Source organism: Vigna unguiculata, chromosome 1 (assembly GCF_037176805.1).
Source record: "Vigna unguiculata cultivar grain cowpea cultivar isolate G323 ecotype 2 chromosome 1, ASM3717680v1, whole genome shotgun sequence".
Taxonomy (NCBI): domain Eukaryota; kingdom Viridiplantae; phylum Streptophyta; class Magnoliopsida; order Fabales; family Fabaceae; genus Vigna; species Vigna unguiculata.
In genome coordinates, this window is record NC_140792.1 from 42,289,410 (window position 1) to 42,315,837 (window position 26,428).

Here is a 26,428-nt window from a genome sequence, read left to right on the forward strand (position 1 = left end):
AACCCATGTTGGTCAGGATGGATCAATTTCAGGTTAAAACAGACAAGGTTGGGCTGGACCTAAGTTAGGCAGGTCATTCAAATTGGGTTTAAGTTAGGTTCAATCCATATAATTTAAGGTCAATAGGGTTCATATTGTAATTAGTTGAATTAAGCCCAGGTTGAACATAATATAGTCAAGTCCACAGAAGGTACAGTTGAGTTTGACTCACATAAGACTGAGTTGAGATGTTCATAAATAGTTACATATTTAATTGACAAAAGGATCTATTAGATTGGCCTAGCACATAAGATTTATACTGAGGCAAAAAAATGTTCATAGGACCAAAAGGCCTGTAAAAGAAAAACTCACAAGGCTAGAATAACAATAAAATCTTCATGGGTAAGGACAACCCATGTTGGTCAGAATTGATTGGTTTCAGGTTAAAACATACAAGGTTGGACCGAACCTAAGTCAGGCAGGTCATTCAAATTGGGTTTAAGTTGGGTTCAATCCACATAAATTCAAAGTCAATAAGGTTCATATATTATGATGAGTTGAATCAAGCCTAAGTTGAGCATAATAGAGTCAGGTCCACAGAAGATAAAGTTGAATTTAACTCACATATGATTGAGTCGAGTGATAATTAATATTATTATAATTATAATTTATTTTATTTTTATATTTTATTGTTATTGTTATTTTTTGTGTGGATATTTTAGATTTTATTTAATTAAAGTGATTTTTAGGAATAAATAACAAATACAATATTTTAATTTTTTTTAATAATTTATTTAACCACGTAAAAACAAGATTAATACGTTAACAAGTTAAGATTAAAATTTAATACTACTTTGTGTATCAATTCTTGCCGTTGAATTTAATTTTATAGTAACAAGTGTCATACAAATAGTTCTATAATAAGTTGAATATAAAAAATAATATATAAGTTGAATATAAAAAATAATATATAAACACACTTTCAAATGAGAATGAGAGTATAGTACTTTACTTTAAAATTAAACCATATCCATTTATTTATTATTAGATAGAATCGGTACCATAAGTATTAGTGAAGTGTTTAGTTCATTCATTCCCGTGCAATCTATATATTTATTTAAAAAATATGTATATATATTTTATTTATTCTAGTAAAAACATATTTTTTTATTTGCTTCATATGTGTTATTTTTTTATGATAATAAAAAATGAAAAATTTATAATTATTATAATTATAAAATAATGTTATTATAACTAATTATATTAATTTATAAATAGTTAAATTTTAAAAAATTCAAATAAAAAATATAAACTAATTTAAAAACAATTATTTTAAAAACTAAAATTGATAAAAAATGTTTTAATTTATAAAATAATTATTTTAATTTACAGAATAACTATTTAAAAGATAAGAATGAAAAATAAATATGTACATAAGGAATACTAAAATTTATGATAATTAGTCCTTGAGAAAGAAAGTTGGAGGAAGTACTGAAGCCCTGTCCACTAGTAAAATTTTAAGTCAAACCTGAAATAAAAAGGTAACCGGGGCACTGCCGTAGGACCTTCCGATCCAGCGTGTGAACCAAAAAGCATGGTCACACTTGGAAAAGGTTACCCAAACCGCTAAAATACATAACTACTAAATCAAAAGATCGTTAAGACTTCGACCACAGTCAACATAGAGAGCGAAAGGGCAGAAGAAAAGACCCAGCATGGCGGGGAATGACGGGCTTTAGGGTTTTGTGAGGCCTGCCCACGGCCTCCATGGAAATGCCTGCCAGAAGATCCAGCAGCTACTCCCTCCTCAACCAAACTCCGGATGACAACTTAACCGTTCCCTTGTTCGATTCTTCCTCCGGCGACGGTAACAACAACAGGAACAAGTTGGAGAGAATCTCCGATTGGGAATCCGTTGTCGATCACAGACAGGGAAACAGGATCGGGAATTTGTACCCTTCGTTGAGGATGCAGCGGCAGTCAAGTGAGAGCAGTTTCGGTGAGAGCTCACTCTCCGGCGAGTTTTACACTACTTCTGCTATGTTCACGGTGGCACCTGATGAGACAGACGAATTCACGTCTGGCGAGGTCAGAGGCAGGATTCCGGACTTGGGGGCGGCGAGGAGCGACCGGTCTTACGGCAGGAGCTGGGCACAGCAGACTGAGGAGAGTTATCAGTTACAGCTGGCATTGGCTCTTCGACTTTACTCGGAGGCCACGTGTGCTGATGATCCCAATTTTCTGGATCCTGTGCCCGATGAATCCCCTTCAAGGTCATCGTATTCCGCAGAGACAGTTTCCCATAGGTTTTGGGTATGTTGATTGCTTGTTATGCCAATTGTGCTATTCCTATTGTGATTGGTTGTCAAATTTCGATGGTAATTGTGATTTTGGAACTTGTGAGCAGTGAGCTTTTGGGTTAAGGTCTTATCTGATCTATATTTAAATCAACTGTGATTTTGGAAATTGTGAGCAGAGAGCTTTTGGGTTAATGTCGGTTAATGTCTTTTCTGACCTATATTATAATCAACCAGTAATCAATGAAAAAACAACACTGACACGTGAACAATCAATGACACCTGAATGGACGTTGTCTCAGCATGGTTCTGGACTTCTGGTGACTGAAGTTTCAGAATATTTATCAGTCAAATTAAGTTACTCCAAAAGCTTTTTTATTAGTATAAATCAGAGAGGTAAACTAAATTGAATTTCTTACATAAATTAAAATAAACTTTTGCACCTCAATTTTTTTTGGGTGAAGTGGAATAAAAATTCAGAAAAAGTTGATTTTAGCTCACGAGACGAACTTAGATTTGTTTTATCTTCTCATTTTTTTTTTATTCTTGAAGTGTTTACGAGATATTCATGTCAAATAAAGCTGCTGTTGTATGGTTGGTGTAACGATATGCATGTGCACAATTGAGTATACATGGGTTTGTTTGGTTTTTCTAGATTCTATTGATAGGGCTATGTTTCTTTTAATTAAAAATTTTGTGGAGAATTCTAAGCTCATTAACGAGTGTTTCTTGGTATTTGACATAACCCGATGCGATTGGGGAGTTCTTTAGTAAAAAATCCTATTTGAGCTGTGTTCATTAGTTACAAAGGGTGGAGTTGGATCATGAACTACAATGTGCAAGTCTGCCAGGATAAACAAGGACATCATACCTTTTATTTTGAATGCTTGTTGGAAAAAATATCAACTGCTCTCATTTTGTTGTAGCACTGACAGTAGAAAAACTGCCTCCTTGAATTGTGGCATTTTGCTCTTAATTTGTACCAAGCTTGTCTTAAATCATGACGCTGGGTCTGGGAACGTGTACTGATGATTCTGTTCTTATTTTTATCTATGGTGCTTTTTGAAAGTTGTATGACGGAAAGAATCACTTTTCCCATTTTCTGTATTTTGTAACACCCAGTTATTGGAATTTTAACTCTTTTAAAAGTTGTAGCAAATCATGAAAAGTTTTTATGAATGTTTCGCTATTATTAGGGGGGATGACATAGTATGCTTGTTTCGCTATTGGTAATAAAAAACTAGCTTCTTTAACGGTGGTATTTCACCATCAATTTGTACTGATTTTTCGTTGTTTTCCCCAGATGAGTATATTATCCTTTTTGTTTTGCTTGTTCTGAGTACTTGTACTCACTAACATTTACTGTTTTAAAGAGTTGGTTAAATCTTGAAACTGTTTCTGCCATTATTTCTATTGTGGGTTATTCACTGTAAAATGTACCATTTTAAAAGAATGAAAGTGTGTAATATTTTGGCATTATTGTGTGGTTACAGAATGTGGAGTCCAGATTCATTGTTGTATTTTTGGTGCTATCTCTCTTTTGTGTCTTAAAAATACATTGATTTTGATGTATAAAAAAGATTTTAATATATTTTAAAATATCAAATCAGTGTATTTTCAGGGGATAACACCAAAATCCCAAAAAAGAGTCTAAATTCCAGAATGTGCTTTGTCCTGTTAACGGAAATTTTCACTGAAAGGTATAACTATAAATTCTTTTGACGGAAGAAGTGAAAATGTGGTCATGAAGTTGATGTATGAGTTTAAGTTAAGAAGGAAAAACCTTCATCTCTTTTATTATGTTCTTATTGTTTTTTTTTTTTCTTTTAATTTTTTTTTTCTCTAACTTTACAGCAAATTGAGGGAGGTATCTAGAAGTAGCTCCATTTTTATATATTTATTCCACTTATTGTTAGGCAGTCAATTGATATGTTGTTTTTGTTAATAACATGCACCAGGTAAATGGCTGCCTACTGTACTTCGACAAAATTCCTGATGGCTTTTATTTAATTCATGGAATGGATCCCTATTTATGGACCATGTGCACTGATCTACAGGAAAATGGCCGAATTCCTTCAATAGAGGCACTAAAATCTTTAGATCCTTCGTCCGATTCTTCAGTTGAAGTAATTTTGGTGGATAGACAGCGTGATCCTATCTTAAAAGAATTGCAGAACAAGGTACATGACATTTTTTGTCGCAGCATAGTAACAACAGATGTTGTAGACCAGCTTGCAAAGCTTGTATTCGATTGTATGGGGTAAGTCTCCTTGGAATTATTGTCTATGAACTTTTTAGCTTGCATCAGTCTAACTGTATTTTATTTTTGCAACAAGGGGTTCAGCTTCTGTATGGGAAGGCGATCTTTTTCCCATATGGAGGGAGTGCATAAATGATCTAAGAGATCGCATAGGATCTATTGTTGTTCCGATTGGCAGCTTATCTACTGGACTTTGCAAGCATCGTGCTGTATTATTCAAAGTAATATCTTCAATTCTATGTGATGGCCAAAGCTATGATTATGTTTTCTGACTATATTATTACTGGTTTTTGTGTTACTTTTGCACTGACATGCCTTATACATGCTATATCTTCAGGTGCTAGCTGACACCATTGGTTTACCGTGTCGAATTGCAAAGGGTTGTAAATATTGTTCAAGAGAAGATGCCTCTTCATGTCTTGTTCGATTTGGGCTTGACAGGTATATGTTTTGGTGCTTGCTTAGCACATCTGCTATTCTGTTAACAAGTACAACTACAATTTAAATAAATGTTTTTCATGGGCAGTGCAATGTGGTCGTGAAAGGATAAAGTGTAAAATTACTAGTGTGTTATAACCTCTCAGTACACATTTTGGGAACTGATTCCTGTTTAAAACCATTTAATTACAGGGAGTACATGGTTGATCTAATTGGAAAGCCGGGTTACTTATGTGAGCCCGATTCCTTGCTGAATGGTCCATCCTCCATCTCATTTTCTTCACCCTTGCGCTTTCCAAGACTCAAACCAGCTGAACCTACCATTGATTTCAGGTCACTGGCCAAACAATATTTCTCGGATAGCATGCCTACTGATCTTGTCTTCGATAGTGGTGTTGCAGGTGATTTTCATGTTTTCCTATTCAATGATGCTCTAAATATAGTGCTGTATTGCACTACTTTAAATCTAGGGGAAATTACACTTACTTCATATAATGTTAAATGACATTCACTCCCTCTAGTTTTCAAATAGTCTCTCACCTCTTAATAAAATGACATTCACATTCCCTGTAGTTTTTAGATAAATATCGACTTTTATGTTTTTGATAAAGGACACTTCCCTTTAATTCTTAACAAGTGACACTCATCTTCCTTATTTTATTTAGAAACATCACATTGATTAAAATTTAAATATAAAAACTATGAAAATTAAAAATTAAAGTTTAAAATATGAAATTTAAATAATTTTTAATAAACTAAAATTGACTGGTTTAATTATTATATATTAAAAATATCATAAATTATATTGTCACTAAATTATAAATCATTTTATAAAAATATAAACATTTATATTTTTGAGAAAATATTATTTTAATATAAAAAAAATAAATAGTTGTAAAATATATGATTAAATTTATTAACTTATTATGTTTATGTTCCGGTATACCCAATAGTCCCACATCATTTGGGAGTTTAGGAGTCGAGGTCAAATGCAGTTTAAATACTCATTTTTTCCTTTCTTTCCAAAACGTCTTTTAAGGACAAAACCGTGACGGATTCCAAAGTGAATATCTCGAGAACTTATTGTCTTACTAAGATAAGGAATATATATATATATATATATATATATATACACACACACAATAGGTTTCCTCCAATCCATTACTTTCTTGAGATACTGTGACTATTGCTGACTTACAAATTCTTCACATGATGTGGATCGAACCTGAGTTCCCTAAATGAATAGTACCCACAACACGTTAATATCGTTTTAGAAGATTTTAAGAAAGATAAGTGTAAATACACAAACGAATAAGTGTAAAAGGGGGTGTGAGTGTCGGTTGACATTATCTCAACTCAAGGGAGGTGCACAGTTTCTCCTACAATTGATTATTGTTAAAATTGAGGACATAATAACATTGGACTGGATATTGTATGTTTAAATACACAAACGAATGAGTTTTTATAGACTAATTACATTTATTATGCATGGATGAAATATATTTTATTTCCTCTAAAATTTCGGTTATTAATAATAAACATAATATATTATTCTGATTCTTAGTACTCGTCGAGTATATAAATTATATACACCATGCTTCATATTTATTTGTAGCCTATTTTGGTTCCCTCATAAATTTGATCGCCAGAGTTGACAAAACTCGTGATAGTATCTTCGGACTCAATCTTCGCTATGATGAAATGCCAATCAACTTTAATATGTTTGGTCATCTAATTAAATATTGGACTAGAAGTATGTAAAGTTGATCAACATTGATGTAGCCCTTTCGAACTCTGAGTTAAAAAGTTACTAAAGTCATGATCCTAATTCTGTTTCCACAATTGTTCTTGCTACAACATTTTACTTCGTACTTTTTCAAAATACTAAATTTCCTCAAATCAACTCACAATACATTGAATTGGATTGCCTACCTCTAGGTGAACAAAACCATTCAACCTCTGATATCCAATTATTTGAGTATGTCCTTTGTCTTCATAAAGAAGATCCTTTTCCTGGAGTGCTTTTAATGTACTTCAATATCCAAATCACTACATCCCAACGGCCTTGGCAAGGAGAGTTCAAGGATGGACTGTTCATGTTGGATTTAGTTTTAAAACCAGTTGTTCAAAAAATATAAAAGCAGGTGATGTGGGACTTCCAACATCCCTTTCACATATACCTTCCAAATAGGTGATTTACCAAGATGAGTTATATGTTTGGATACCATTCAAATAACATCTCAAATTGTCTTGCAAATATAGAAGCCAACCCCAAGAATTGAGGAAAAAGTTGGGGAATTTCCTAATACCCCCTCCTCCACATATGTCTGCTAGAGTAAATGAGCCTACTAGAATAGACGATGTACCAAGATGAGCTATGAGCTCTCCTATCATGTCAGATTTCGTTTCAAAACCAAATGACATTAAACGAAGTTGTTGAATATATAATCAGCATCCCTAAAATTTAGATAAATGATTGGGACTTCCTAACCAATGTAGTCAAAATCACAAGTATAATTGCAAACTCATACGATCTTGTAAGTAGAGGAGATCCATATGAGCAAACACGAGATGCAGATTGGGAGAGTTGAGGATCAGTATTTTACTTGAAAAATCGACAGATAGTTCGTCATGTCTAAAAATTGCCTTATTTTTTCTATAGCAATAGTATACCTTTTAATATAGCAAAGAGTGAAGAGTTCAAGACAATGTTTGATTGGTTGCCTAACATCGTTAGAGATTGGAAGAGCATAGATGCTTCTGGAAGAAAACTAGAGGCACAATAATGAACCGAGGATATGCATGGTTTGCCAAACAAATTTTCTCAGGGAAACTTGGCCCAACGGGCAGGCACAGTTTTCAAGATTCTTCTGTTAGTCTCTCTGTTAGGCTCTTTGATAGCATGTTAAAATAGTGGACACAGACTTTGGACCGAATACCTTGCCTATGAATACACAACATATGAGTTTATATAGAACATTACATTTATTATGCATGAACAAATTATATTTTGTTTGCTCTGAAATAAAGATTACATAACTATGATAATAAACAAAATATTTACTCGGATTCTCAACAATGATAAACTCGTCCTTGTTCTTTTATTTATATTTATTTTAATGAATGGATTATTTCTACGCTCACTCTCCATAATCAATGTCTAACTTTCTGATTCAGTATGGGTTAAAATGTGTTTCAGTTTTTTTATTTCAACCAAATTGTATCCCTTGCTGTTTTTTTTTGATATTTTCTTTATTAAGTGATTAGTAGCACTTATCGTTACTTTTGTTTTTGGTATTTGTTGACTGTAATTATTTGACAAATTCCTCTTTTCAATCAATGAAACCCCAAGCCTTTGATTGCCTAAGTACAAAACCGGATGCAAGTATGGGATACTCTGATTTTTTTTACAGTGTCTGTTATTGATGTAGATTTTGGATTCTCCTTTCCAGAACAGTATGAAAGGCAGTACAGGGACAGGAACCCTGGACCAATTCCAAATGATAACAACAGAAGTTCTTTTGTTCCTCCACAACCACAAGCTTATCGTCCTAGTGCACATGATCGAGGCTCAGAAACATTTAAATCAGCTAACCCTCCACAGAATGTTGTAGGGCCGTCATTGACAAGCAAAGATTCATTGCTTTTAAAACATAATCGTCCTGGTCATAGAGATACACAGACCCGATTACTGATTTCTAACAAACCCTCTAGAGAGTTTTCCGTAGATATGGAGGATCTGGACATTCCATGGACTGATCTTGTTTTGAAAGGGAGAATAGGATCAGGTATGCATGCTCTTCTATAACTTGGATATTAGTTAAAGTCTTGCTTATTTTTGGTTGATTCAGATGGGATGAGGTTGGTGTTTAGAAGAGAAACATTGAGAGAAGGAACATACAATAATCAAGGTAAAAAAAAGTTATATATAAGGTTGGTAATGTCAATGAAAATAGAAAAGAAGAAAAACCAAAAAAGTGTTCTTCACAAGGCAATAAAGCTCTTTAATCCCTCTGCATATCTGACTGGGAGAGCATCTGTCGGAAGAAGTTATGGTTCAGTGTATCAAATAAAGGTCATTTAAGTCACTTCAAGTATGTCAATAACAAAGGTCATGGTTCAGAAAACTATCCTATCACATAATTGCAGGAGGATAACAATGGACCTCTAACATATATATAAGAGAAGAAAAAAAGAAAATGGACTTAGAGGTGTTGACCATGGAAAACTATAATTGTTCATGAAAGTAGGAATGAAGCTATGAGTAAAGAGGAAGCATTGGTGGAATTTTGGATCCTTTCCTGTTCATAAATACCAGGATATATGGTCGTGCTTGAGAGAATGGCAGGAAAGAAGAAAAATACAATTAATGGGTTATTTCAAATCATGGTGAACCTTCTCTCGAGTCTTTCCATCAGAACCTTATGTTCTTTCCTGCCCCCTTTTGGTGCATTTACTGGGGAGTTCTTTGGGTCTGCTGTTTCTCCAGCAATAATGGAAACCGTGAAAATTAGAGCACACTGGAATTCGTTTGGTGGCTACCCTCTTTACTTAGGTCAGTTGCCTTTCAAACATTTAAGGGGATTTGAAAATTGGGTAGCACTATCTAATTACAGAAATGAAATCTATCTCTATGAATTCACCTCAGATACACGAGATGATCCAAATCCATTGGGGTTGGGGGATAGTAGTGAAGGATGGAAAAATTATAACAGGAGTGAGGGAGTGATTGATGGTATACGCCAGGGAAGGCTAAATCTCTGTTTTGGCTCAATTTGTTATCTGTTATTTGCATTTTCTACATATCTGTCCAGTGTGTGTTGCTGTTTATTGAGCAGTATTTTTCTATTATAAAAGATATCTCCTCCTTGAGCTCTATCTTATTTTCAGTATTAATACCAGTTACTATCAGATAGCAATATATCTAAGAAAATTGAGCATTGTTCCACAATCAAATACACCATAGAGCAGCAAAAGTTATCACATTACCACAAAATTTTCTAGTGATGCTACAAAATGCTCTAAAGTTAACCAATAAAAATTTAGCCTGTGTTAAGTACGCAGTATTTACTGAATTACTAGCATTACATGCTTCATGTGGGATGAAGTGCAATTGGTATCAACAGGCACTAATTAAATTTGGTATGTTATATTTTAAGGTTCTTTTGGAACTGTACATCAAGCTGAGTGGAATGGATCGGTAAGTCCCTCTTTTTCTTTCGTAAGTGCTGTATAAAATAATATTAACTCGGGATTACTTTTTTCATGGGTTGTTTATATTTGTTGTTTTTCAGCATCTCTGTCATTGTATCTTGCAAATTCAAATAAATCATGCGTGATTAGTATATTGATATGTGAACGACATCTCTCTCTATTACTGTACAATAGTCACTGTATTCAATATCTGGGATATTTTTTTTTGTAAGCATTCATTGCTTATTGATTATATGCACATGATAAAGTCATTGAGTGCAGTTTTTGAAAATGCCATGGTTTGTTCTCTGGATCTAATGATCGTGTAATTGATCGTGTTATATCTATACTTGTAAATTAAAGTAAGTCTTCTTATTGTTCAAAGGTTGTTGTGCCTGAGCAGCTGAACTCAGTTGACCTGTTGTTTTTTTTGTATTTTTGTTGCTGATTGGCCTCTCATTTGTCAATCTCCTTTCGACTACATCCAAACACTTTTGCGTAGATTTTCATATTGAGCCTTACGGTAAAAATTACCGTGCACAGGGCTTATTTTAAAAAACTTAGTTGTCCAAAAGAATAAATGTTTTCAACTTAGTTGTCCAAAAGAATAACTGTGTGTTGCTCCATTAAAGTTTGAAGCCAAATGAGTTTAATATTTAAATTTGTTTAATATGTCTTTTTTTCCATCTTTCTACTTGTTTGTTGCATATGTTATTTTAGTTTTTTGCATTCACATCTGTCAAAATGAAAAGTACTGCAGGAGGTTGCTGTGAAAATTTTGATGGAACAAGACTTTGCAGGTGAACGCTTCCAGGAATTCTTGAGGGAGGTAGGCCCAGTAGTTCCCGTCTTTTTTTGCACTGAAAAATACTAATTGTAAGCTTGCTACTGATTTGAGCTATATTTTCACCGCTTTTGCTAGGTTGCAATAATGAAAAGCTTACGGCATCCAAACATTGTTTTACTTATGGGTGCAGTCACTAAGCCTCCCAATTTATCAATTGTCACAGAATACTTATCCAGGTTTTGCAATATCTCATCTACCAGTTTCTTTACTCTTCCCTCATTTAAGAGGGACCTCTTTTCGTGTTTATAACATATGATACAATTGACACCTGAAGATTTTCATTGAACTAAATGCAGGGGTAGCTTGTACAGGCTGTTGCATAAACCTGGTGCCACAGAAATGTTGGATGAGAGACGTAGGATTAGTATGGCTTATGATGTGGTAAACTTTCAGAAGCTAAACATTATTATTTTTTATTCTGTTTATTTTTTGAGCTAATATGTAACCTTTGTATACATTGGTTAAGTATTTGTTGTTTTCCTGTGCAGGCTAAGGGGATGAATTATCTTCATAAACGTAATCCTCCCATTGTTCACAGAGATCTGAAATCGCCAAACCTTCTTGTTGACAAGAAATATACAGTGAAGGCAAGAAGAAAATTTTCTTGTGTCTGAAAAATTGTGGAGAGTTTCATTTAATCCATTAGTGACCTTTGTTCGTACGATTCCACTTCTCCGGCACTCATTCCATTCTACAATCAGAAGGCTATGTTGAATCACCAAATTTCAAATCGTTTTGTGTATGCTAGAGTTAAAGTACTAATATAGTTAATGCGGAAAGACACTGTTTAACCACCATCTCTTTTGAACTTTAGTGAACCGATGAAAGAAATATTACAGTGAAACTCGGTCTACTTTACATTCTGCCAATTAACTGGGCTTCATTTGGTTCAAATTTCACATATTGACAAAAAAATCAATTTAATACGTAAACTATATGTTCAGTGCTTAGCAAAATTTATTTTCTGGAGGTTTAGTTGTTGGTCTGTTTGCTTTGGCATTACGGGCATTATTGTAGTGATTTGAATTTTCACAGATCCTTGTTTACTTGTGTTGTCCCTTTAGGTTAGTGATTTTGGGCTTTCCCGACTAAAGGCAAACACATTTCTCTCATCCAAGTCAGCTGCTGGGACAGTAAGTTTAGTTTCAAAACCTGTGTATCTGCTTTTTCTATCAAAATTTTCAGAGGTCTATTTTATTATTGCACATTAAGTTGAACACCATTTTATCTATTAGCCTGAGTGGATGGCTCCAGAAGTTCTTCGTGATGAGCCATCCAATGAGAAGTCAGATGTTTACAGCTTTGGTGTAATCTTGTGGGAGCTCGCAACATTGCAACAGCCTTGGAGTAATTTGAATCCACCACAGGTTTATCATATAACTGATATATTTCAGTGTGCTTATGGTTAGATTTCTTATTATCATTATGTTGCTTTGATTTTTATGGAAGCATCTTTAATGACTGTAAGTGCGTCACATAAAAGAAATAGAATGCTATTGGTAATTGAAATCTGAAAATGATTGCAAGAAAGATATAATTCTGTTTGATGGCGGCCTGTTCTCAACATATAATTCTACTGAGACTGAAATTTGCATCAATATTTCTTTCTATCTATTTTTACTTTTGGACTGTAGCTTTTAGTAATGTGTTTGATGCAGAGCTTTTGTATTACGTAATCTTCATAAGCCTGTAATGTTTTGTAGGTTGTAGCAGCTGTTGGCTTTAAGGGAAAAAGACTTGAAATACCACGAGATTTAAATCCTCAAATAGCATCAATAATTGAGGCTTGCTGGGCCAAGTGAGTTGCAGATACATCTTTTGTTTGTCGTGTGGTTCTATATTCTGCTTGAGTTTTACTGATATGCCTGGTTTACTGCAGTGAACCCTGGAAACGCCCATCTTTTTCAAGTATTATGGATTCTTTGAAAGGATTGATCAAACCCCCTATACCTCAACCTGGTCGTCCAAACACGTCGTTACTCAGTTGAATGGGTGGAATGACATGCACACAGGATTTTGTTAGTTTTGACGTCTATCACAAATACACTGTTTCAATAGTCCCAGGTGCGTACAAATTCCTTAAATTTTGCTTGGACGTAGTATTTTGTGTTTTCCGGTGATGCAAATATTATCAAATTTCAAGTGGGGAGTGGGACATTATCTTAGAGATATATTTGTTATTATGAATCTACTATCTTAAAAGCTAAAATTATTAGCTGGTATGGTACATGAATTATTTACTACTATAGCATTGCGAACCCACCCCACTTGAGCTAGTTGGACTATAAGTGTAAACAATGCATAGATCCATTGTTGGGAATTTGAGGGTCAGAAAATACTAGGGAGATCATCAACAATGGGTCACGAGCTAATAGACGAGAAATTGATCCAATTTTAACCCAAATACTTAAGGTATTAGGTTTGTTTATTGATCTTTCTCAGTTATATGATGTTCAATTTTCACATTTTTATATAGTGAGACTCCAACTCAATTGAACACCAACAATCTCCCCCTCGGGCGAGTCTTTTCGATATGGTAAGTTCCTCCTTTGGGCAATAACCTTATTTATCCTTGAGTACTCAATGGTGACTATATTTGCACCACCATTCACCTTAACGCGACACATTGTTTGAACCCTTGTTAGAAAGCTTTCGACAGATCCACTTATCCATTGTCAAGTCCATTGTACTTATTTGAATTGGTCACTAAAGACTAACCATCTTTGATACAACTTGTTAGGGGAAGGGGAGAAACACATAAGAGATCTTCATCAATGGGTCTTAAGCCAACCACGTAGGAGAACGTGAAACCACATTCAACCCTAAACCTCAACTTTCCCATTTGTGCATGGAGTGAGACTTTAACTCAGACTTGAGCACTAATAATCTCCTCTTTAAGTTTGAGTCTGTACTGCATTGGAAGCTTTCTTTTGTAATCCATCATCTTTGTCTAATGGTCTCTAACAATATGACACTTTCTACCCAATCTTACAATAACTCATATGCTGTGCATGTTGCAATGGACCTCTCTTGCCGATAACATTTGGCCATAGTCTGACACTAGAACTTACCTTGGCCAAAAGAGACCTAACTCTCACTCTGCTTGGATGTTCTTTGATATAATTCTTCTAGACTTGTATGACTACATTTTGAGAAAAACTTCAAATGCACAATACTACTTTGCCAAAAGGTGATACCTCTAATAATCAATTTTTGTTAATTGACTTAATTTTAATTCAATTTTTTGTTAAAATAATCAATTTCGACATTCTTCAAATTAATATCAAATTTAATTCTTATATAAATATTTTATATTGATAATGAAATTAAACTTGATTTTTTATATAAATATTATACTGATATTTTGAGATTATTTTTAAACTAACTTTATTTAAAAGCATTTTTAACAAAAATAAATTTATTTAAATTTATATTTTATATGGAATTTTATTTAAATTTTGTTTTAAAATTGTAAATTTAAGTTTATTTCAAATATATTTATTTTAACTGTATTTGAAATTTATTATAGTTCAAATAATTTAATATATAATTATTTGAAATATAAATTCAAATCAAAAAATAATATTAAAGTATGATGTAATAAATTTATTTAAAATATAAAAATGTATAATTTTAAAACAAAATTTAAATAAAGTTAAATCCAAAAAATAAATTTAAATAAATTTAATCTTATTTAATAAAAATATCAATTTTAATAAAAATATCATTCTAACATTTATATAAAAATTAAATTAATTATAAATTTAGAGAGAGATTAAATTGATTCACATTTAGTAAAAATTGTGACTAAATTGAAACTAGAATAACAAATATAGAGAACTAAATTGAGATTAAGTCAATAATATAGTACTACCATTGATAAATTAAGATTAAGTCAATAATAGTACTACCATTGATACTGTTATGTGACATGGTAGTTTTTTTTTAACTAAAAAAAATATATCACGAACCGACTTATGAAACATATTTAACGCAATTAGCATAATAGTACCGGAAAGGATATAATTGTTACCTATTTTAAAAAGTAAGGATCCAATTGAGGTCGGTCAAAATCTTTGGTCTAACGGAGGGTTTAAAACATAAATAAATATTTTCATTTGAGAGGATTTGTTAATGTTTTCTTTACTTGATGGGGTGGTTGAATATAGAACAATAGAGAAATAGAGAGTTATTAGATAAAAAGATATAACTAAACTAAATTTCATGTTACAAGTTATATTTATAGGATCCAGTTATACTTATTCACATGAGTAGTCAATCATAAAACCATCACTCCATTAGTACTAGTAGGGTGGATGGAGCACGCGTTTGGGTTATTAAGAGGAATTGAATGAGTTTAAAAGCACTTGATTTTCTTTACTCTATTTGGTCGATTCCCTTGACTATAGCAGGAGTAATTTACTTTCTTTACCCAATGATATGTTGAAGTGTTGTAATACAGTTTAATTTAATTGGGACATGGAAATCTTAAATAAATTATTTATTCTTGGGAGTTGGAAAAGGGTGTGGCTAAAGGGGGCTGGTGTTAAACTCTCTCTGTCCTTTAATGCCTTCATGGTTGTTGCTTGTATAAGTTACGTTATTGTTTTATGATCAAACTAATATTCGTTCGTGTTTCAGTTGCAGAGGCACAGTTGTACATTTCTGTTCAAATTCGGATTGAGAATACCCAATTTCCACACAAAGCCATACTCCGTCTTTAAAGCAGCAAAGATTATTTGGTTATGTAATCCTGTAATTTTATGAAGAAAATATATAATATCTTCATCCATAAAATTTTGTTTTGTAAAATTATTCTCATTGTAACTATAATCGGCTATAATCAGTTAATGATCAGCGACTTTAACATTTGGGAGCTTGTTTTTCATCCCTCAGTTTCTTTGTCCTTTTAGGACTAAATTAACCACATAAAAAAGTAAGTTTTCTACTGGTTTGCATTCAATGTCTATGTTTAGACAAAATTATTAGGAAGAACTTCTAGAAAAGAAAAAAAAAAGAAGAAAAAATTTATTTCAAAGTTAATATTAGTTGATATAAATATTGATTTGTGATTTTTTCATAGTTTATTATTACTTTTAGTATAACTAATCTATTTTTAATTCATGAAGGTATATTTTTTTAAAAGTTTGTACCAAATAAAATCATCCATTCACTATTAAATCAACTTTATGGACGTCACTGAAGTTCCTTTGTATTGAGAAAAAGTTCTTTAAAGAGCTTCTGTTATGTCATAAATATTTTGAATACAAGCAAACCGCAAAACAAAGGCTAAATTACTGGCTTATTTATTTAATTTATTCAATTTGATGGATTTATTATTACAAGTTTACTTTAATAACTCTTCATTTCTAAAATCTAGTATTTCTGAAAAATAATCAATGACATAAAAATGTGCAAAATTATTTAATAAAAAGAATGTATTTTTATCCTTTGTAGCTAATCTAATGTATAAACTTAAACTGTGACATCCCATTTAAATAGATTAATCTACTAAATAAAACATCACATATTTATAACAGTAGAGTGCAAAAATGGAAACCATGCCATAACCAAAACATAATCCAAAAGTTCAACAGTTACACCAAATCAAGACTCCTAGAACTAGGAATGACAAAAGACTACTGCCATTTAAACATTGCTCCCAAGAGCCAAAGGGGACAGGGCCCTCTACTCCGCACCACTGTTACCGTCAGGTCTACCTTCCACATGCTTCTCATTTGCTCCCACCAACAGGGTGATCATTGCAAAAGAGAAACAGACAAGCATAACACAAAGATAAAAGGGTAAGCTAGTGTGAAAATATTGGTTAACAAATTATAGAGCATGTACAAGGCAAGACAAGTCATTAACATTTAACAAAAAGACACTCAGATCATGCGAGAACAATCAAATGCAGTTACTACGACTCGATATCCAGATCATACACTTGATATAGGATTCTAAAGGAAGTATGCGCCTGTGCTGGTTTCTAAACTCTGCAGAGTTTAGACGCAGGGGGTTATCACCCAACCACACACAAGGTTAATCCTTTATTGTCTCGGGCCCAAACTGTCCCAAGATAAGGACTTCCTACCACTTTCACCACATAACTCATTCTGCTTTACGTGAACGTGAATGCTTATTAGAGTTCAGGATACCCTCCTTTATCTAGACATCTCCTATATCAAGATATACACTACGCATGCATATATATATATATATATATATATATATATATATATATATATATATATATATATATACACACACACACACACACACATATCACTAGAGGTTTCCCATGAAACTCCCTCACCAACACTATTCACATGCCTATCCATCACCCAATTCTCATGAAATTCCACCCACCAATATATCATGTTTCTCATTTCATACTTATCACATGCATACCAACGTTCAATCCAATGAAATCATAGCTTATTACATAACAGCACTTTCATTCCAGTTCCATTCAGGCATACATACCAAGCATGGCCACATACTATGAGAAAAGAAATTAATTAACACATACGGAGTCACATCAGCCAACACAACAGCCCTTGCCACGAATTCTCGCCCAAATTGAAGGTCCTCGCCCAGGCGTAATGGTTTCTTTCGCTCAGGCGACCCCTTCTCGCCTAGGCAAGAGCGCGACAGTGGCCACTGCAAGGTTCTAGCGGGTTCTCGCTCAGGCGACAGCGTCTCGCCTAAGCGAGACTATGCATCGCTCAAAAATAAAAACCAGTCGCTTAGGCGACAACACGAGCTGGAATCCAGGGTGAGTCCCTGCTATTCTCGCTTAGGCGAGGTCACTCGCTTGGGCGAGATTAGCAGGTTATGCACCTGTTGACACATGCACAACCATTTCAACCAAGCATACACACGGGTTTAAAATAGATTAATACCACCACAGATATCAGTCAAGCACCAAACTCACAAAACAAACCATAATTGAGCAAAATAACCTAAGAGCACAAAGTTTTTAGCTTCCCTTACCTTTTTGGGGTACTAACACAGAGAATGGTAACCCAAGCAAGACCAAATGAGTTCTGGAGCAACCTACAGAACTGAAAACGAACACTCACGAAGTTGAGAATGGGTATTAGGGGAAACCTACGACAAAACCAGAGTTTTTAACTGGAAAAGAGAAAGGATGAAGTTAAAGCTCAACTTACCTGAGAGCATTAAACAAAGAAGCTAGCTGGAAACCAAAAGGACTTATGTCCTAGCAGAGCTCTAACTGGAGTTCAGAGGTGTGTAAAGGAGGGAGACAGTCTCTGAAAAATGGGACAAGAGAGAGAGTGAGCTGCAAGAGTACAGGGGCTCCCTACAAGGTTGGTCTTGGGCCTGCGAAAGACCAGGACCAAACACAAAGAGCAGAAAAGAAATGGAACTTACATAAACCACTTAACGAAAATCGTAAACAGTAAATATCAAAATAAAAATAAAAAATTTATAAAGGACCAAATAGAAAAGAAAATAGAGTATCTTGTAAAATCTAATTTTTCGAAAAACTAAAGAAAGTTGAAATTAAATTGAATTTGATTTTTAAAAAATGTCGGAATGAAATTAAAGAAAAAAGAAAAAAAAAATTGCGATAATAAGTGAAATAAAGTTGAAAACATCAACAAAAGATTTTTTAATTATTAAATTTTAATAATTTTAAATAATAATTTTTAAGTGATTTTATATATTTGATTTTTTGATTTTTAATATTTTAAAATTATTTAAAAAATAATACTAACAAAAAATTATTAAAATTTAGTAATCAAAATTTCCATTTTATTAACGGAACCCCGACGGAAACAACAGAAACGTGGTGGCTGAAAAGCGAAAATGAAGTGAAGTTTAGTACTGTGTTTAGAGCAGTATTCGGTGATTGGCTACTGCAGTTAACTTGGGTTGAAACTATGAGACCGCACTCTCTGAGTGACCATAATCTAACTTTCTGTCGCTTTTCAGTTAATAAATGATTGGGTGGCTGCGGCAAAAATATCTAGTCCTGTCTTACTCTTACTATTCCCACCGCCTTCCCACCCCTATAAACCACTCACCTTTCATACACTTTTTTATTTTCTCTTCAACAATTTTCCCACCACAACTATGAATCCAAGACAACATAGTCATCCTCAACTCGTACCAGAGGGACCAATTGGCTTCTCCACCACTCTCTTGCGTTCTCATGAAGCATTCCCCTCATGCTCTTTTCTTCCTCACACTTCACCTTCTCTTTCTGCTTCCTCAGCGTCTGAGAAGGTAATTACTTTGCCGCACCCACTTCAATGTTTGCAAGGGAATCCGGTTCCAGCATTTCTATCCAAGACTTTCGACCTCGTTGACGATCCATCGTTGGATCCGATCATATCATGGGCCTCAGCTGGTGTTAGTTTCGTCGTCTGGGATCCTACCCTGTTTGCAATACATGTCTTGCCCAGGAATTTCAAGCATAACAATTTCTCCACTTTTGTTCGCCAGTTAAATACCTATGTATGTGGGTACCCTATATGTATTTTATGTTTCTATTGTAACTGGTTTGATGAAGATCAACCATGTCATGTGTATTATGTATCTAACTTTGGAATGATCAGATGTGTTTCTGCAGGTAGAGTGAGTAATTTGTTATTTATGGCTTCTTTGTGTTTTCTTATTTGCCGCTTAATAAAACTGAACCTAACCTCCATGTTATGGACTTTTCTATGTTAATTCCTATTACTACTGATGGAGCTGTGTGATAATAATAATAATAGCAGAAGGATTTCATTTCATCCTCAGCAGATAGTGTTCCACGCTTCCTTTTCTGTGCTGCCAGCCACAACTTGCTTTGTCAGCGTGATCATTACCTTGTGTTTGTGTAAAGCTTGTTTTGAATTTTCACAGATTGCAAATTCCAACACAGCTTCATTTGCTCCTAATGTCTTAAACTCCGGGGTGCCTAAACCAAAATTTATTTTCCTTGGTTTGCTCCATTCGTTCTCAAGTCACTTGGCATTTGTATCCAGGGATTCCGCAAGATTGACTCTGATAAGTGGGAGTTTTTTAACGAAGCTTTTCAGCGAGGGAAGAGAAATCTTCTGAAGAACATCCAAAGGCGCAGACATCCTCATCGTGAAGCAGGTAAAGCTGGGCTTGAATTTGAAATAGAAAGACTAGGGAGGGAGAGGAGTGTGTTAATGCAAGAGGTGGTTGAGTTGCGGCAACAGCAGAGAACAACACTTCACCGTGCTAGACAAGTGAATCAGAGGCTCCAATCTGCAGAGTTAATACACAAACAAATGTTTTCTTTCCTGGCAAGGTTACTTGAAAACCCTGCTTTCTTAACATGCCTTCAGCATGAGAAGGAACAAAGAGATGAAGAAGTAGAATCTCCTAAAGTGAGAAGGAGCTTTGTCAAGCAGCACCAAGCACAAACAGGAATATCAGATTTTTTGAAGGAAGGACAGATTGTAAGTTACCAACCTGATTGGAGAGATGCAACCATCTCTTCCAAAATACCAGAAATGTGTTCAAATTACCTTTCACAGGCTTTGGCAGAAGAATGGAGTGAAGGTGCTGAGAATCTGGTGTCATATTCTGACACCATTGGGTTAAAGTCGTCAAGCTTTGGACTTGAAGATACCCTTTTGAAAGGGAAAAATGTCATGAACTCAAATCAAGATCTTCTTGCAGAGAAGATTGATTCTTTCCCAGAGGGTTTGACTAATGAGGCTGGATTTGCAGAGTTTTCACCTCTAGTTGGAACAGAAAGCATAATCAAGCCAGAAAATAAAAGCTTTCATTTCAGTGGCTCTAGGGATGGACCTTGGGGAAATGGTATCAAGCATGAAGGACAAGAATTTAGATTCACAAGTGGTATGTCAGACATGTGGAACATTTGTTCACTGTGGGCAACACAGAGTTTCCGAACTGAAGATCCAGCACTGGATGAAGGAGAAAGTCTTGCTGGTCAGTGATCTTTCAAAAAACATGATAGAAATAAAAATGTGGATCCATTGCACTTCATTTGTTTCTGCACATATTGTGCTGTGTTAATTCCCAGAAGTCTAATTATTGTATAATTTGATTTGTATGTGGTGTTCATTCCCCAATTAACCGTCACCAATTCTCACAAAGTAATTAGAGAGGATATGTTAGCATAAATACAAACACTTTAGTGTGTATTCATAATTCTAATTTGATATAATTATTTTTAAATTTTTAAGAGTTAATAGTTAATTTTATATATTTTCTTATAAAATTGTCGATTTTTCTTTTTATTTATCATTTTTTATTTTTTATTTATTTTTTTTATTTTTAATCGATATAAATTTATTTTATATATTAACTTATTAAATCGATATAAATTTATTTTATATATTAACTTAACAATATCATAATATCATCATTTATTAGACATATATATTTAAAAATTATGTATATATATGTGCGATAGACTAACGATAATAAAGATAACGATAATTAATGACAAATTCGCGATGAACATCATGTATCTGAATAATAACATGTTTTATTTATTGTAGTTTTATTAATTTTGTGTAAACTTGATAAGCTAATTAGATGAATTATCACATATTTATTGTAAAGAAAAATTATATCTTAATTAAAAAAGTATTTTATCTTTTTCATTTTACGTTATGAATTTAAAATTCTGATTAGTTATTTATTGTTATTTGTATATTAATATTAATGTTTTTAATAATTACTAAATCATTATAAAATTGCATGAGTATAACAATAATGAACAAAAATCCATTCTAGGACCATTTAATGACATGATTTATGAAAAGATAAAGAGATATAAGGATGAAATTTACCGGTAAAAGTAACGTCGTCAGGGAATAAATAATGCAAATATTGCATATGATGCATTCAAATTAGAATTCTGATCTATTAGTGTATTGATCTGTTAGTGTATTTAATCATGTTTTTCTTCTGACATAATTTGACCACTTTAATGTGAATTATAATTTTCAAGGAGAGACTTGATATTCAAATGGGTTTATCTTGCATTGTGTGAGAAAGAAAAAAGAGTAAAGCAACTGTTCATCTTGTCTTTACTTCAATGAATAAGGGTAAGGAATTAAAAAGGAACAAAGATAAGGGAACTGCAATTGCATATGAAAGCAAACAACAAAAGAAATCACATAAATATGTCAGAGGCATCTGAAGGGAGATATGACTTAAGGAATTTGTCTTTGAGGATGGATATGCATGTATTTTCACATGTCCAAGATCGTTTTCTTAACATTATTCCGTTGAGATATTATTCATTTTAAAATAAAAAATAAATATTTTGTTACGGTTTTATCTTTATAAAACATCTTAGAATATGAAAAAAGAAGAAATATTTAAATTGTCTATTAAATCTTGACTTTTAAACGATGTGAAACTCTTAGGCATGATAAAAACATAAGTCCCCAGTCGCAAAGTCTAAAGGAAATGACAGGTCATCCCAATGAAGGGCTTAAGAGACCAATGATAAGGTGGCTTAGTGGTTAGAAGAAAGAAAGGAAGGGAGGGGAAGGTCGTCGATCCCTCCTACTAACAAATTTGAGAAATAAGATTGGTTTAGTGGGATTTAGAAGAAAGGGTGGGAGAGATTTTGAGTTCAACTCTCTAGCTAACAAAAACTAACAACTAACAATTATCGATAAAAGAGAAAAGGGACCGATGTTAAGTTATTGGCCCCAGGATGAATGCCAATATGTTTTGATTCCAAGATTAATGATAGAATCGCTATCGATCACCATAGATCTAGAGCGTGAAACTTCGTCATCATTTTGTCCTTAGAAGACGTCAAGATGGAAGGAGGAAGAGGGTATTTGACAGATCATCCCCAATGGAATCCTTAAGGACGGATGGTTCCGTTGTCGACTTTATGGTAAGTGTCAATGTTTTGATCATAAGTATGATGATAAGATTATTGTCAATCACTATATATTCGAAGTATTATCCACTTTGAAGTGTACTCTATCACAATTTATCTTTAAATGACATAAAATATGAAAAGAGGAAATAATATTTAAATTATTTGTTAACTAATGCAAATTACATATTTAATGTATTTAATGTGTGATAATTAAAAAGTAATTCATCTTTATAATCGAGAACTAAAATTAACAAATGACAATATATTACTTGTCTATTCTTATATTAACACTAAATTATTCTTCTATTCTAACATCTCATTGATTATTAAGAAAATCTAGAGTAGTTTGCCTAAAAAAGCCAAACTGTTTAATATTTTAGTTGTATAAATTTCATTTATTACATTATTATTTAGCAATACAATAGCGATAATAAAATTTAAAATAATAATCTTTCACGTTTCAACAAAGAAAATAACCTAAAAGTACAAAATGAATATTTTCTAAAAATTATTTATATATTTATCATACAAATTTTAAATTAAATATTTATTAATTTTATGTTTGTTTTAAAATATCATGACATTTATAAAAAAAGTACTTTTGAAAAAAACAATTAATTATATCAAACTTTTTAATTGTTTTTTTAAATAATTCGTTTTTTATTCATAAAATATTTTTAATTTGTTTAAAATTTACAATTTTATAAATAAATGGCGATAAATATAATTTTCTTATTTTTTAAATAAATTAAAGATTATACACATTAATTTTATACTCAAATGTTAACAAAATTACTATATTCATACAATTAAAGTTTTTTATTAAATTAATTTAATGTTTTTAAATTCACAAAATAAGTGCATTTTATAAATGATCCTCTCTCTATATATTAAGAATGTTTATTAAATTGATTTAATATTTTTATTTTATAAAATAAGTGCATTTTATAAATGATCCTATCTCTCTACGTATTTATTATGGTTCCTAAATTTTAAAATATTGATACATTTAAATTAATAACGCTATAATTTAATTATATAAATTTATAAATAAGGATACTTTTAAATTAATAACATTAAATGAGATTCAAGTTGTTATAATTTAATTATATTTAATTTAGGAGGGTATAAATATATTTTAAAATTATTTTTGGATACTTTTAAATTAATAACATTAAATTAGATTCAAGTAGTTATAATTTAATTATATTTAACTAAGGAGGGTATGCACCTGTGTTGGTTTCTAAAGGATATCCGGATCATACTCTTGATATAGAATTCTAAAGGAAGTATGCACCTGTGTTGGTTTCTAAACTCTGCAGAGTTTAGACGCAAGGGATTATCACCCAACCACACACAGGGTTAATTCTCTAATGTCTTAGGCCCAATATGTCCCAAGACTAGGACCTCCTGCCACTCTCACCACATAAATCATTCTGCTCTATGTGATCGTGAACGATTATTAGAGTTTAGGATACCTTCCTTTATCTAGACATCTCCTATATCAAGGTATACACTAACTACCATTACCAAGAGTTTCCCTTGAAACTCTTTTACCAACAAATTTCCACATGCCATCTCAAGAATTCAATTTTCATGCCATTTCACCACCAACCACAAAACAAGTCATGCTTTCCATACCAACATTCTCATTATCAATCTCATTAAAGCATACAAACAGGCATGATCATCTATATTGAGTAAGGGAAAATTAAAGAAAACCATCATGAAACAAACAACAGTCAACACAGCCTCTCCTACCTGAGTTTCATAGGAATGACTTAAAAAAAACATGTATTATCATTGAAAATCTGACATTTGTTTTAAACTTACAAATATATAAATAGTTTTAATAATATTTGAGAGTAGCATATAAAATTAAAACCATTGTTAAACTTGCATGTGAAAGACTTTGAACAAATTATGTTAAATTGGTAATTGGTAATTAATGCATTTAAAAACAAACATTTTTCTTTTATAATAATGAGAATAAAAATTATTGTCATTTATTCTTATACAAGGATCAAAGATATTGGTATTCTAAAATGTAACAAAATGATTAAAATTTTATCAGAAAACTAAAAGAATATTTATTATATATATATATATATATATATATATATATATATATATATATTGACCTTTACTAGGAGAGGAAAGACATTACTAATTATGAGATGAAGAAAAAAGTAACAGGTCTGAAAATCAATACATGTATGGATTCATGATAACACTTGCAACAAAATAATGTCTTTTACAACAGTGTATTATGTTCTCATCAAACTAGTTTACTCTCGTGAAAATAGTTACATATATAATAATTTAATTTTTTTTTAACCAAAATATAATTTACCCAGAAGGGAATACTCCTCACATTTATACTTTTATCTAGATTTTTAATTTTTACAAAACATAAAATGTACTCGATGCAATATGAAAATTGTCAAGGGACATGCCATTTTTAATGTAAGCATCAACACCTTAAATTATTTTCTACAAATCCTGCACAGGGGAAATTTTCAATAAAGAATAATTTAAACAAGATATCAATCCACAAATGTTTTAAAAAAAAGAATTTTACTTAGTTCATACTTCAACATAAACCCAAGTCTTCAGAGATTGAGACCAAAGGCAAACTATTTTCATGAATAAAATCTCAACAAATAAATAAAAGTATCTAATGTTAATGATTCAATGCGGGCAACAATCAACATCTAAAATTTCAACCAAGGAAACTATGTACAGAAAACAACATACCCTTAAAAGGATAAATATTAAATACAGTCAGATACTATACCAATAAAAGTACAGAAATGATGCACCTTGTCCAGCAACAGTTAAATTACAAGGTGCTTTCTGTCACATAAATCTGATGCCTATATAGAAAGCATAATAACTTTAAAAAAACACAAACTCTAACTTCCCTTACCTCGAATGGAGCTAAACGTTCTTAAAGAACTCTTGGTGGAAGAGAACCAGAACCAATAACAACTTAATGAGCTGAAAACAAACGCACGAGCACGAAAAAGAACTTAGATTTGATAGAGATTAAGGTAGGACCAGAACTTAGGAGCTGAAAACAAAAGGAAGCAAGGGAAGGAATCAACTTACGTGGTAGAAAGATGTTTCAACTATGGAAATCAAGGAACTTGTTCAAGCCCTAGCAGAGCTTTCTGCTTCAGCACCAGAGACACAAAGAGGACTATTTTCTGTAAAAGTGACAGAATGAAGGGTAAGTGACTGTGAGGGGGGTCTTGGGGGTCCAAAGTGGGCTGAACTTGGACCCTTAAATGGCTAAGCCCAACCCCTCTTTAGGACAGAGTTTAAAATAGAGAAAGGGGTCTCACATTATTGATTTTACAAAATAAGTATAATAGTATATGACACGTGCGTGTACATGCATTTTTTTATTTATTTCAAATATATTTAGAATAATAATATAATTGTTATTATATTTATTTAACCATTAAAAATAGTAATAATATTATTAATAGAAATTATAAATTATAAAAGATTAAAAATCTATTTAGCAAAAGTATTTAGTATAA

The 26,428-nt window shown here is 32.5% G+C and overlaps 2 protein-coding genes and 1 long non-coding RNA gene across 10 annotated transcripts; 2 read left to right on the forward strand and 1 right to left on the reverse strand.

Annotated features, from left to right (window-relative positions):
* The first annotated feature begins 1,473 nt into the window (after nucleotides 1–1,473).
* On the forward strand, nucleotides 1,474–15,883 carry LOC114176957 (serine/threonine-protein kinase CTR1-like). 8 transcript variants are annotated; one of them, XM_085673484.1, is made up of 17 exons: nucleotides 1,476–2,292; nucleotides 4,235–4,536; nucleotides 4,613–4,757; nucleotides 4,874–4,977; nucleotides 5,167–5,375; nucleotides 8,388–8,762; nucleotides 10,134–10,174; nucleotides 10,928–10,996; nucleotides 11,090–11,190; nucleotides 11,311–11,395; nucleotides 11,503–11,601; nucleotides 12,079–12,147; nucleotides 12,250–12,381; nucleotides 12,718–12,812; nucleotides 12,894–13,078; nucleotides 13,491–13,550; nucleotides 15,656–15,883. In XM_085673484.1, the coding sequence occupies exons 1-15, from the start codon at nucleotides 1,747–1,749 to the stop codon at nucleotides 13,000–13,002; spliced, it is 2,481 nt and encodes an 826-aa protein (XP_085529610.1). In that variant the 5' UTR covers nucleotides 1,476–1,746; the 3' UTR covers nucleotides 13,003–13,078; nucleotides 13,491–13,550; nucleotides 15,656–15,883. The 8 variants fall into 8 exon arrangements, with proteins under 8 accessions (XP_085529630.1, XP_085529610.1, XP_085529607.1 ...); XM_085673481.1 differs by lacking the exon at nucleotides 15,656–15,883 and adding an exon at nucleotides 13,755–14,187; XM_085673504.1 differs by lacking the exon at nucleotides 13,491–13,550 and having other exon boundaries at nucleotides 1,474–2,292; nucleotides 4,334–4,536.
* A 2,109-nt stretch (nucleotides 15,884–17,992) lies between these two features.
* On the reverse strand, nucleotides 17,993–26,092 carry LOC114193075 (uncharacterized). The gene is made up of 4 exons (XR_003606224.2): nucleotides 25,992–26,092; nucleotides 25,810–25,880; nucleotides 18,190–18,291; nucleotides 17,993–18,081 (listed from the first exon to the last, which is right to left on the reverse strand). It is a non-coding gene; the product is annotated as an uncharacterized LOC114193075 (long non-coding RNA).
* LOC114192986 (heat stress transcription factor A-3-like) lies at nucleotides 19,071–21,074 on the forward strand. Its single transcript, XM_028082705.2, has 2 exons — nucleotides 19,071–19,501; nucleotides 20,014–21,074. Exons 1-2 carry the CDS (start codon nucleotides 19,118–19,120, stop codon nucleotides 20,962–20,964), a joined length of 1,335 nt encoding a protein of 444 aa, XP_027938506.2. The 5' UTR covers nucleotides 19,071–19,117; the 3' UTR covers nucleotides 20,965–21,074.
* Nucleotides 26,093–26,428: the final 336 nt, after the last annotated feature.

Bases quoted from the DNA above. Each gene is read 5' to 3' on its own strand.
- LOC114176957 (XM_085673484.1), top strand. From the start codon at position 1,747: ATGGAAATGCCTGCCAGAAGATCCAGCAGCTACTCCCTCCTCAACCAA. The intron at 2,293-4,234 runs GTATGTTGATTG...AACATGCACCAG, and splicing joins CAGTTTCCCATAGGTTTTGG to GTAAATGGCTGCCTACTGTA. The intron at 10,175-10,927 runs GTAAGTCCCTCT...AAAGTACTGCAG, and splicing joins AAGCTGAGTGGAATGGATCG to GAGGTTGCTGTGAAAATTTT.
- LOC114192986 (XM_028082705.2), top strand. From the start codon at position 19,118: ATGAATCCAAGACAACATAGTCATCCTCAACTCGTACCAGAGGGACCA. The intron at 19,502-20,013 runs GTATGTGGGTAC...ATTTGTATCCAG, and splicing joins TTCGCCAGTTAAATACCTAT to GGATTCCGCAAGATTGACTC.